The sequence below is a fragment of the Apodemus sylvaticus genome, chromosome 3 (genome assembly GCF_947179515.1).
Source record: "Apodemus sylvaticus chromosome 3, mApoSyl1.1, whole genome shotgun sequence".
NCBI classification, from domain to species: domain Eukaryota; kingdom Metazoa; phylum Chordata; class Mammalia; order Rodentia; family Muridae; genus Apodemus; species Apodemus sylvaticus.
The window spans coordinates 16,145,604-16,159,211 of NC_067474.1; the positions used below are offsets into that span (position 1 = coordinate 16,145,604).

A 13,608-nucleotide genomic window follows, 5' to 3' on the forward strand; every position below is an offset into this window, starting at 1 on the left:
CTTCCAGGTAACCTGTTCGATGTAACTGTGGGCAGTTACAGATTGGCACCCGAATGTGTGGCTGGGTGCGGGAAGGTCTCCTGCGGTGACCCTGTCTTGGCAAAGCTCCACAGAAAACAGAAAAAGATGGTATCCTACACGGTGAGCAACTACAGTAGTTAAAAGCTAGCGCTAGTCTAAATTCATCTTTTTAAGCTGTTCTTGTAGGTGCAGAAAGATATGGGCTACGAGGGACAGCGTTGACCCAGTGCTGAACTCGCTTAGGGGTTGACAATGGAAAATGGGACAGGAACTTTATAGGTGTTTGTCCAAAGCCTTCAAGAGCTGCTTCAGGCGAAAGGAGAAGGGTTTGAAAAACAATGGTTAGAAAGTTTTTTTTAGATCAGATGGATTCTAGTTGCCCATGGTTCTAAGAAAAAAGAACTTTAGATAAGAGAACCTGGGAAAAAATTGGGAAAGTGTTAAGAGCCACCAGGCAGATAATACTACCCTCTGCCTCTGGACGCTTATAAAAGATATTATTGATAAGAGAACTTGCAGGCTTCAGATAGCACACAGGGAGAACTTGAGGAATCTCAAGAAGGAAGCCTGCCAGAGAGGACTTTCTCAGAAAAGGGTCCTCTCAACCGTAAATTAGAAAGACATAGAGATACTACTGATGAGCTAACATTAGAGGAGAAAGCTCATTCAGACGAAGGAGCTGGCAAATATTATGGTGAGGATTGGCCTCCTAGTGCACCTTCTGCTCTGCCTATGGCCTTTACTGCACAAGATGATACCCAGATGGATATGCAACTTCATAAATTGGAGTTTGAAATTAAGTTGCAGAAATTGACTAATGAGCTACAGGACCGAAAAAGGGGAATCAAGTACAGGAAGTAGCAGTGATCCTGGGATGCACCAATCGCCGCTAGAAAGAGCTGTGAGTCAGGCTCACAGGGAAGGACAGGATACGTCTGACCTGCTGGCTTTCCCTGTTGTTGAGATCATGGGCCAGCAGAATAGAGTTAGACAATATCAGACCTTGGAGTTCAAAGTGATAAAGGAATTAAAAACAGCTGTGGCGCAGTATGGCCCTACGGCTCCTTTTATAGAAGCTTTGTTGTATACTGTGATGGAGTCAAATTTAACCCCACTAGATTGGAAGATTCTATGTAAGGCTATTTTGTTTGAGACTTCTTGCTTTGGAATTCTGAATGGCCTGAAGTTAGTAAGAGAACTGCTGGGATGAATGCTCAGGCAGGTGATCCAGATTGGAATACTAGCATGCTACTAGGAGGAGGTCACTATGAAGGCAATGCTAATCATATTGGGTTTCCTGTTGGAGTGTATTTGCAGGTTGCAATGGCTGCCCAACATGCATGGAATCAATTACCGACTAAAGGGGATCTCAGTGGAAGTGTAGCTAGCCTTAGACAGGCTCCTGATGAACTTTTTCAGGATTTTGTGGATAGTCTACTGAAATCAGCTAGTAGAATTTTTGGAGATTCTCAAGCAGAAAATCCGTTTGTCACACAATTGGCTTATGAGAATACTAATGCAGCTTGTCGAGTTGCCATTAGACCTTACAAGGGACAGACAGACTTAGCTGGGTATATTTGCCTTTGTGCAGAGATTGGGCCTTCGTACAATCAAGGTCTAGCCATGGCCGCAGCTTTGCAAGGAACCACTGTGCAAGCAACACTTTCAAAGAGACAAGGGAATAAAACGTATTTTAAATGTGGAGGTTTGGGTCATTTTAGAAGTGATCGCCCTAGGAACAGAGGCACTATAAGTGGACAATCAGTTTTTGCCACAGGAGTTTGTCCTAGGTGCAGGAAAGGCAATCACTGGGCCAGAGATTGTAAATCTAAATTAGATATTCAGGGCCATCCTGTGTTGGGAAACGGGCAGAGGGGCCAGCCTCAGGCCCCCAGACACCCACAGCAAGCAGCTTATGGGGCCATGAAGCTGCGGCCATGCCAGGGAAATCCGTTTTTGAACTTATCAGGGCAACACCAGGAAGCGCAGGACTGAACCTCTATAACCACCTCCAATGCAGTATTAACCCCAGAAATAGGAGTTCAGACCCTGCCTAGGTCTTTGGACCTTTGCCTGCAGAAACTTGGGGATTGCTTCTAGGATGAAGCAGATTTATCCAGGTGTCATAGATAATGATTATGAAGGAGAAATTAAAATTATGGCTGCTTCCCCTCATGGTATTATTACTGTACCTGCTAACCAAAGAATTGCTCAACTTATCTTAGTTCCTTCGCATCTGCTACCTTCCAGATTCGCTAAGAGTAAGAGAGGACAGAGTGGCTTTGGTTCCTCTGATGTATACTGGATTCAATCTATTACTAGTACGAGACCTAACCTTAAATTAACAATTGAGGGAAAAAGCTTTGAAGGATTAACAGATACTGGAGCTGATGTGACAATTAGAGGCCAAGATTGTCCTTCAACTTGGTCCTTGTCAGATAAAGCTCTCACCTTGAAAGGATCGGTTATGCAGATAATCCAAAGCAAAGCGCTAAAGTTCTAACCTGGAAGGATGAAGAAGGCAATTCAGGACAAATTCAGCCTTGTGTTATGCCAAATTTGCCTACTACCCTTTGGGGAAGAGATCTCTTGTCACAGATGGGTCTTATAATGTGTAGTCCTAATAAGGTAGGGGCTAAGCAAATGCTAGAACAAGGATCTTTGCCTGGTCAGGGGCTAGGAAAAGAAAAACAAGGCATTAAAAGGTTTGAAAGTCCTAAACCTCACACTGACAATAGAGGTTTGTGGCATTTTCCATAATGGCCGCTATCTTGCCTGCATCCCATGCTGATAAAATTCAATGGCTTAATGATAATTCAGTGTGGATTAATCAGTGGCCTTTATCTAAAGAAAAAATAGAAGCTGCCTCTTTGCTAGTGCAGGAGCAACTAGAGTCAGGACATCTAAGAGAATCTCAGTCACCATGGAATATTCCAATAGTTGTTATCAAGAAAAAAATCTGGTAAATGGAGATTGTTACAAGACCTAAAAAAGGTTAATGAAACTATGGTACCTATGGGAGCTTTGCAACCTGGACTTCATCTCCAGTGGCTATTCCTAGAAGATATTATAAAATAGCAGTAGATTTGAGAGATTGTTTCTTTACTATTCCTTTGCACCCTGAGGATTGTAAAAGATTTGCTTTCAGTGTTCCTTCTATTAACTTCATGGAACCTATGAAAAGATATGAATGGACAGTTCTTCCTCAGAGCATGGCCAACAGCCCTACTTTATGTCAAAAGTTTGTAGCACAGGCCATTCAGCCTGTAAGACAGCAATGGCCAGAGTATACCTTCTTCATTACACAGATGACATTCTGGTAGCAGGAAAGAAATCCTTAGGACTTGCTGTTAAAACTATAGATTTACAACAGTCTTTATTGATAAACTACTGCAAATAGCTCCAGAAAAAGTACAAACCCAAGGATCCTTATAATTATTTGGGCTTCAGACTTATAGATCAAGCCGTTTTTTTCCCCAGGAGATAATTACTCGCAGGGGCAGTTTAAAAACTTTAAATGATTTTCAAAAGTTGTTAGGTGATACTAATTGGCTTCGCCCGTATTTAAAGCTTACTACAGGAGAATTAAGACCTTTAGTTGATATTCTAAAAGGGAGTCCTTATCCCACATCCCCTAGATCTTTAACCCCAGAAGGGCTACTGGCCTTACAGCAAGTGGAGAGAGCTACTGAAAGCCAATTTATTACCAATGCAGATTATTCTTTGCCTTTATATCTGCTGATTTTTAATATGACTCATACGCCTACAGGATTATTACGACAAAGGGCTCCTCTTATGTGGATTCATTTGAGGGTGTCTCCTAAATGTAATATCCTGCCATATTATAAGGCAGTAGCCCAGATGATTATACTTGGAAGGAAACAGGTGCTGACTTATTTTGGCAAAGAACCAGATATCATTATCAGGCCTTTAACGTAGATCAAGATACTTGGCAGAAGCAGCATGGCACAGATTGGTTACTTGCTCAAATCGGATTTAAAGAAATTATAGATAACCATTATCCTCAAGATAGGCTGATAAAGTTTTTAAATGTGTATAAGGTTGTATTTCCTAATATGATGTCTTTATAGCCACTGCATGATGCTCTTTTGGTTTTCACGGACAGCTCGTCTAAAGGAAGAGCTGGATATCTTATGAATAATCAACAGGTGATTATAGAGACCCCTGGGCTCTCAGCTCAATTAGCAGAGCTGACAGCAGTACTAAATGTTTTTCAATCTGTAAATGATACTTTTAATCTTTTTACTAATAGTTTGTATGTTGCTGAATCTGTTCCTCTGTTGGAAACTTGTGGCACATTTAATTTTAATATACCATCAGGATCTTTGTTTTCACAACTGCAAAACATCATTCTTGCTAGAAAAAAATCCCTTTTATACTGGCCATATAGGAATTTATTCCAATCTTCCTGGACCTTTAACTTCAGGCACTGACTGCATTGATAGAGCTCTAATAGGAGAGGCCTTAGTTTCAGATCCTGTTGAGTTGGCTAGAAGTGACCATAATAAGTTTCATTTTTCAAGCCACACCTTAAGGCTCAGACATAAGATCACTAAGGAGCAAGCAAGAATGATTGTGAAACAATGCCCTGTCTTACATTATCTTCAGTTCCTCATTTAGGGGTTAATCCACGAGGCCTTATGCCCAATCATATTTGGCAAATGGATGTAACTCACTATGCAGAATTTGGAAAATTAAAATATATACATGTTTGTATTGATACTTGTTCAGGATTCATTTTTGCTTCTCTACATATGGGAAGCTTCTAGAAATGTAATTGATCATTGTTTACAAGCCTTCAATACTATGGGATTACCTAAAGTCATTCAGACAAATAATGGGTTAGCTTATACTGGCAACAACTTTATATCATTTTGTAAAGAATTCAGTATTGAACATAAAACTGGAATTCCTTATAACTCAATGGGTCAAGGAACTGTTGAGCACGCACAACACACGCTGAAAAATTGTATTTTAAAAACAAAAAAGAATTATACCCCTCAAGATCACCATGGGTACATCTTGCTTTTGTCTTATTTGTTTTGAATTTTTTGCCATCTGATGCTAAAGGTCAGTCTGTAGCAGATCACCACTGGCATCCAGTCACTTCCAATTCTTATGCCATGGTTAAATGATGGGACCCTTTAACTAATACATGGAATGGTCCAGACCCTGTTTTAATATGGGGAAGAGGGTCTGTTTGCATTTTTTTCACAAAAAGAAGACGGAGCCAGATGGCTGCCAGAAAGATTGGTTCATCAAGTGGACACAGATCTTGGATCTTCTAGTAAGTACGATTCTAATCGCTAAGGATGGTTAAAAACAAAAACAAAAACAAAACTTTATCAGCCAGCCTATCTGGTGTTTACCTGAAAAAACATTCTCTTTGTTGATTCTCAAAGCCACTTCCCCAACACTGGGAATCCAGGCTTTGTATCCGAAAGTTGCTAGCTTGCAGGTTAATTTTGTTTTGCTTTTAACTCTTTGCCTTATATTTTAAGCAGACTGGTTGTCTCCACTCAGGCACCTGGATTGAAAGTTGGCATGTCTGTTAAAGACACTTGCAGGGTGTTTGGCAATAAATGGACTCTCTGACACCAAAACCTATAAAAGTGGACCTCTTACGAGCTACGTAGAACTCAGATCTACGTGTGTTCGCTTACGAGCCGACATGGGCACCAGTGGGAGGTGTGAGGCAAAGCACTGCAAGGGGAGGGCCATGTTTTCTGTCTCTGAGTCCCCTGTGAAGCACACCTGGTTGCATAGAGGTTGGTGTTTAAAGGTGTTCCTTAGACTAACAAATGACAAGCCTAAGCCCTCTCCTCCATAAAAAGACACCATAAAGTATTTAGGAGGACCAGGTCAATACACCCCCCACCCCACACACCGTGGTTAATGCCCGTCCTTTGACGGATGGCTGTCCACCTGGTTATCTTCTCATCTTAAAACTAATAAAAAGGGAGGAGATGTAGAGAGCCTTATTGAGGTGCCATGCCACCTGGCAGGAACTTGATATCGACCATATGTGAAACTCCTCTTCCAGCCTTTGAGTGGGAACTCCTGTGTCAGCCATAATCCCCTCCCCTAGGGTGGAGTGCTCAGACAGAGGTGAAGCCTATTGTTCTTCAAGGACCTGCAGTCTCCTGAGAAACACTAGCCACCTGTGGAGCAACTGCACTGATTCTTCTGAAAAGCTTCTAGACTGTTCCCCCTGCCTATATATATTGGGAGTTCTTCATTAAACTTTGAGACCTTGAATAACAGGTGTTATCTTGGTCTCTGTCATTTTTTTGCCGCCTTCTATACATCCCCAGCTTCCCTTCCAGGTAACCCATTTGATATAACTTCGGGCAGTTACAGCTACACAGAGAAACTTTCCTGAAAAAACTCAGGGGGAAAAAAAGAAAACGAAAAGGAATTTTGCATGGTGGCCTTTATTTAAAGTGCCCTTAATCCTAGCACTCCAGAGGCAGAAACAAGGGATATCTGAGTTTCAAGGCCAGCCTTGTCTATGTCAATTTGTAAGGTTATTTTTCCCAGATATAAGAGCCTTAAAAGCTTTAAGAACAAACCAATATTCAAAACCTAAACAGAGTTGTTCTATGACCTCCATGCACAGACAAGCATCTCCAAATGAATAAACGTTAGTGGGGGGAGGGAGAGAGAAAGAAAAGGCCTAATAACAAACTTATATAATGCAAGTTTCTAGAGCATTGTCTGGTTTGGAATTTGCTTTTTTTTTGAAATGGTCTGGCCAGGCTGGAGCGATGACTCAATGGTTAAGAGTACTTCTGCTTTCAGAAGACCACAGTTTGATTCCCAGCACCAATATTGTAATCTCAGTTCTAGGGGATCTAACATGGTACACACACACACACACACACACACAGGGAAATTTTTCTATACATAAACTACAAATCTACAAAACTCTCTCTCTTTCTCTCTCTCTCTCTCTGGTTAGACAGGGTTTCTCAGAGTTTCTCTGTGTAGTCTCTGAACTCACTTTGTAGACCAGATTGGCCCTGATCAGAGACCCACCTTCCAGTCCTGGGGTTAAAGTTCTGTGCTATCAAGCCTGGCTATTTCTCTTTCTTTCTCTCTTTCTTTCTTTCTTTCTTTCTTTCTTTCTTTCTTTCTTTCTTTCTCTCTCTCTCTCTCTCTCTCTCTCTCTCTCTCTCTCTCTCTCTCTCTCTCTCCTTCCCTCCCTCTGTCTCTCTCTCTTCTCTCTCTCTATGTCATATGTTCTAAATTAGTCTGTTAGCTATTTAACTGCTAAAAATACTTGGTGAGAGTCTGGTGAAGAGCTACCTTCACGGCCCTAAGGTATGATCAAGCATCACACAGATCCCCGGCTCTTTTGCTTTATTTTAATGGAGTTTCATGGACAACCCAAGCTGCTGCCAATACACTATGATCCTGCATCACCACCAAGGCCATGACTTGCTTTCTAATTAAAAGGAGAAAATTAATGCAGAAGAAACCATGAAAAAGAATAATGGGACAGGGGCAGGCACAGTGGTCCACACCTCTAATCTTATCACTTGGGAAATAGAGGCAGGCAGAGCTCTGTGAGTCTGAGGCCAGCCTGATCTACAAAGTGAGATCCAGGACAGCGGAGGGCTATGCAGAGAGACTGTGTCAAAACTAGAAAACCAATAAAACAAAAAAAGTAAAATTACAAGACAAACAGCACTCTTTTCAAAAAACATTCTGTCACATAGGCTCAGAGGTGGCAACGCATGTGTGACAAGGAATTGCATTACATTGCTGAAGGGAACTGGCAAAATCCCTGTCTGTGCTACATTTGATAATAATAAACGCCCTGAATTGGTTAACTGCTCCACAGTTATATAAAATGCACTTATACAGAAAAAGCACTCAGTTTATAAGAATTTTATGGCTCGTATATGACACGTGCAGCTGTCACTGTCGTATCTACAACTTCCCCTCACAGGCATGGCCAGCATTTGTGTGTCAGGAGAGGAAGAGACTAGGAAATCTACACAAAGTATATTCAGGGATCGGCGTTACCCTTGACACTTTGTAAGTCTAGACATATTTCAAGATAAGTTTTTAAATGCTCTAAAAATAGGCGATATCTGGGTTGTGAAATTTCAACACATTTCACTCCCTTTTAAAACATATTCTGAATTTTTTGCCATGCAATTTTAACATTTTCAAATTACAAAAGCTATTTTTATGTTAGAAGGAAACCTGATTTCACGCAATTCAGAATGAGATTTCCTCAATATTCACTTCAATTTAATGCATGTTATAAATATAAGCATGCCAGATGACTTTGGCTAAAGATTTTAAACACTAAATTGCTACCTGTTAGACTGTTTAGCTCTGAGTTCCACCATATATTCATGAAATTAACCAAGATACCATTTCTTTAGTAATATTTCGTGTTGTATTTTCATATCTGGGTACTTCTGAGTTTTTATATAAGCAACTGAGAAACATGAAAACAATAACTCATCTCTTATTCCAGAAGCCTCTGCATTTCGAAACTGACTTTTTTCTTCATGTTTTCACTCTTTGAGGAATCTGGCCACAATGCATCCTGCTTATACTAAAGTTTTCTTCTTGTTTTACCTTGTAGACCAAGCAGTGCACAAAATAAATGAACAAGACAAAACAAAACAAAAAACACCTTCCCAGGGAAGTTCTGCTATGTAAAATCCTTTCAGTTGCCTGGCATGGGGGACCAAGCCTTTAATTCCAGCACTCTGTGAGGCAAATCTCATGAGTTTAAGCCAGGTCCTCCTGGTCTACACTGGGATTTCCTTCCAGGAGAGCAAGAGACTTTGTCTCAAAACAAAACAAAACAAAAACAAAAACAAAACAAAACAAAAACCCCAACAGAAACATAAAGTAAAACAAGTGTAGTAGGAGTAGGTGGGTGTTTTCTTTTCCTTTTCTTTGTTGTTTTTAAAGGCCGAGTCTCACTAAGTAGTCCAGGTTGGCCTCAAACTTAGAGATGTTCCTGTCTTTATCTCCCAAAGGCCTGTGTTACTATGTCTGGCCCACAAATCAACGTTTTTGCTGGATGTATTGATAGAGTCCTACAACATTTTCATATTAGACTTTGTACAAATAGAACACAAAAAACCACATTACTATGAAGAACTAGGGATAGGTCTGGGAGATCGTTTGGGTGGTAAAATGCTGATCTTCCTTGCAAGCATGAGGACTTCAGATCAATTCCCAGAAACCATTAAAAAAAGGAAAAAAAAGAAAAAAAAATAAGGAGGGGCCGGAGTGATGGCCCAGTGGTCAGGAGCACTTGCTCTTCTTGTTCTTTCAAAGGACTCGGGTTAGGCACACACACATTGGCTGACAAATGTCCACAACTAGCATCTGATGCCCTCTTCTGGCATACGAAAGCACCAGAAACACAAGTGAGTATTTGAGGCAGGTACTCAAGAATGCATGCGTGCACATGCCTGCCACACACACACACACACAATGCAGACTAAGCACTAATACACAATATAAATCAATACAGCTTTAAAAAACAAAAGCAAAGCCATAACCTAGGCCAATGTTCAACCCTGTCCTACAAAAAAAAAAATGTTAAAGGTGGACAACAGCTTCCCCCCAGCCTCCACATGTGCATTCTCACACACAGAAGCACTCTTGCTCCCACAGACTGAATGTCACGGTGGCAAATGTCTGTAAAGCCTTTGGGAATGCAGAGGGAAAAGGATCACAAGTATGGAGCAAGCCTGGTCTACAATGAGCTCAGGCTAGCACAGACAACCTCAAACAAAGCTGTGCATATAGAGGCCAGGAAGGAAGAAAGAAAGGGGAAGAGAAATTATCTATTAAAAGGAAAACTTAGTTGAAGAGCAGGTGAGAACTAGAAGGTTAATTTGAAGTTTTATCAAAGGTGGAGGCTGGAAGATAGTTGTTAAGTCTGGACCAACCTTGGATCCATCAGCAAAATAATAATAATAAAAATAAAACAATAACTGGGTTAGTGAGATGATGGCTCAGTGGATTAAGACACTTTTTACCAACACTGTAACCTGAATTCAATCCCTGGGGGCCCATGTGATGGGAGGAGAAAACTGACTCCTACAAAATGTCCTGACATACAGACACACACACACACCAAATGTAATTAAAAAAAAAAAAAAACCCTAGCCATCATCTAAAACCATATAACCTTGCATAATCTCCAAAGTTAGGAGAGTGAGTGAGATGTGGTTAGTACCTGAAAGGGACAATTAGTCTAGTCCAGTGTCTCATTCATTCATAAGTAAGATCTCACTATGTTGTCCAAGTCAGTCTCAAACTCTAGGGAGCATGAAAACTGCTTGTCTCTGAGTATTTAGTAACGAGTCTAATAATTCATTGAGAAAAAAAAATCACTTAACCTCTTGGCTACTTTATAAAAATTTACCTTTTAAAAATAAATTTCTAAAAATTTAATCTTTATGTGTACAAATGTTTTCCTGCATGAATACCTATGCACCACATATGTGCAGCTCCCATGGAGTCCAGAAAAGGGACAAGATTTGTGGAGACTGGAGTTACAGATAGCTGGAAGGCACTATGTGGGTGCTTGAAACTGAACCCACAGGCTGGTTAACTGCAACCTATGCACTTAACCATCAGGCCACCTCCCGAGTTTCAATTTAAAAATTTGATGGTCCTATATTACCCAAGTTTCAGTCAGATAAGTACTGAATTAAACACAAGAAAACCCAAGGATCAATAACAGAAAATCACTAAGCTAAAGTTAGTGCAGCAGAATCTGGTAAGGGACAGGTGAGGTGTCTGCTCACTTCTCCAGAACCAAAAAAGCAAAATATGTTTGATAAGCCTCCAAATTAATCTTTGAGTTGTGGCCTCTGCCTTCTTTGATTTTTCTCTTTTAAGGGATCATCATCTGCATTCTTTCCTGGGACTCGCGCTTCATGCTATTGCTATGTCTCTCAACAACATCAACCAGTCCTTCGCAACCTGCTCTGAAATTGCATACTACCTCTGCAAACATTCCACTCCTCTGGTATCCAAGACACATCCAAAGAGCAGTTAACAATTTTAACATGTTCCAGAGACATTCTCAGAGAAGAGAAACTCAAGATAAGAGGCAAACTGTGGGCATGTGTAAGCAGAAAAGTTGGTCTCCTTGAGAAAATACTTGTTCTTACAATTTCAGCCTTCTTCAGTAAGTAAGTAGCTGCATGACCCCACCTCCTTAGTGTTCCTAACAATGGTACTTACCCAGTATCTCCCAATCCGTGAAGGAAAATAACCTAAAAGAGAAGAAGAAAATAAGCTCACAGTGGACTGTTCCAGCTTTTGTTAAGTTACAAAGGCGAATGGAGGTCCTAAAAACTTAAAGCAGACCACTATTCCACAAGCCAATTCTTTTCTATACCCCTTCCTTTTGATCTTTAGGATACCTTGCCGCCGTTTTAGCACTCACAGGTCTCACACAGTCGGATAAAGTCAGCTAGCTGTCTAAAGTCAAGTCACGAAAGCCTCACAGACAGTCGAATTTTTTCATCACAAAAGTTTCCGGAGGCAAAAGTTAATCTGAGCTCCTGCAGCCCAGACACTCGCGCTGCAGGTCGGCTGTTTCAGCACCGGACCTGCCTGGGAATTCGCTTCAGGGGTGGGGGTGAGGGTGCTCGGCGGGCAGGCGGCGTCCCGCCGGCTCGGATTCCCGGCCCCGACCCGGGAGGAGCCCGCGGGGCGGCGCGGACGCGGCCACGCGCGGCGGCCTGGGTCTCGCTGGGGCCCCAGGCCCGGCCGCCGCCACTCACCGCGGCGGTCGCCTTCCGGGCGGCGGGCACAACGGCGGGCATCGGGGCGGACATGTTGTTGCCGCACATCCACCGGCTGGCGGACAGCGCGTCGGAAGCGGAAGGGAGCTCGGGCTCCCGGCAGCCGAAGGGCGAGCGAGCCGAGAATCCCAGCCCGCCCCTCCGGGCGCGCGCTCAGGCGCGTGCGCGCCCCCGCGCCGCCCTGCCCTGTTCCGCGCGCTCGTCCCCGAGCTCGCGCCCTGACTCGGCGGCGCGTCCGCGTCACAATGAGCCTCCCCGCGCGGAGCAGGAGCCTTGCCAGGGTGGCCGCTGCTGACCTCTCGCCATCCTTCCACGCAGGGCCTGCACCGGCGGCGGGGAGCTGGGACCGCGGCTAGGCTGGGCGAGCTCTTCCCGTGGTCCCTGGCGCACTCGACCCTTGACTCCTGAATCCACTTCCCCAGGCAGGTCAGCTTCATTGACCACAGGGCAGGTACTGAGAATGGCCACCCTTCTGCACCGCGTTGAATTTATTGCATATATAGTATGTATAGCTAGGGAACGATTCATGGCAAACATCTAAAGCCAAAATGCCATGACCTTCAGAAGTCTGCAATTCAGTGAGGAAACCAAATAGAGATTGGGGAGAAGTTGTTGAACCAAAGACTTAAAGACTTAAATTACACAGGACACTCTAGGTCCTGAGAGATTTTAGAGTCTTAAAATGGTTTTAAATCAGTCTTGCCCTTAAATAGTGAAAAGTATGTACATTCTCAAAAATGAATGATAATTATTTAAATTGACAATTTTCCAAAAACAGTAATGGAACTCAAAATGCCTCTATATATTCTTGATTTTTCGATAGAGGGTTTCTCTGTGTAGCTGAGGCTGTCCTGGAACTCATATTGCAGACCAGGGAGGCCTCGAACTCTGGTAAATCTTCCTGTCTCTACCTTCTGAGTGTGTTTGCCATCACACCCAGCAATGCCACTATATATTTAAGTCAAACTGTTAGGTCTTTTCTTTGTGACTTTAAAAGAAAATGCAACTGTCTTTAGCTCTCAATATGAATATAAAACGATCCAAATCAGTCTTAGGTAAGTTTCTCTATGATGAAATATGTAGAGTTCCAGGAGCTACCATTATCCCCTTAGAGAGGACAAGGACACTATCAAGTTGGGGTGCCTGTCGTCTGTGTCTTTTCCTATCTCAAAATCTTCAGTTCCTGCAAAGTTTTACATCCTCCAGTGAGCTTGTTTCTTCTGTTCTGAATGGTTTCATTCTTCCCTGGGTAACAGAATAAAATATAAAAATAAGAAGAAAAAAAAGTGCATTATTCAGATGATGTGGTTATACAAAAGGAAAAGTAACGTCACCAACAGAAAATTCAGCAAATAGCCCATACTAGGTCAGTATACACATGGAAAAGTGTTGGAGTCCAGAGTCCGAACCACACAAACTGCACAAACACCAGTGTCGGTCAGACTGGGATGGTTTAGTGAATGTACAACCTAAGGTTGATCGATCAGGGCTGCAGCTCTGATTTTAGAGGCTGAGGCTGTGACTATGAACATCTTCTCTGTCAGCTTATAAGGAAAAAAAAACAACCATACACATGCAGGTGCAGGAACTGTTCCGACTTAAGCTAATTTAGACATAACAGTTCATATTGACCTTTGATTGGATAGGTTCTACATGGAGTTTTGTGGAATTTCTTCTTTGTTGTTGTTGTTTTTTGGGTTTTTTTGTTTTTCTTTTTTTGAATTTGGTTTTTTTTTTCCGAGACAGGGTTTCTCTGTACAGC

General features: G+C 42.2%; 1 protein-coding gene across 1 annotated transcript in view; it reads right to left on the bottom strand.

The window, feature by feature from the left end:
- The window catches only part of Lypla1 (lysophospholipase 1), a 36,177-nt gene extending 24,182 nt beyond the window's left edge, over positions 1 to 11,995 (bottom strand). The window contains exons 1-2 of the mRNA XM_052176004.1: positions 11,826 to 11,995; positions 11,281 to 11,312 (exon numbers count right to left, since the gene is read on the bottom strand). Of these exons, the coding sequence (XP_052031964.1) occupies positions 11,281 to 11,312; positions 11,826 to 11,894 (101 nt within the window). The 5' untranslated portion in view covers positions 11,895 to 11,995. The remainder of the gene's footprint in view (positions 1 to 11,280; positions 11,313 to 11,825) is intronic.
- Positions 11,996 to 13,608: the final 1,613 nt, after the last annotated feature.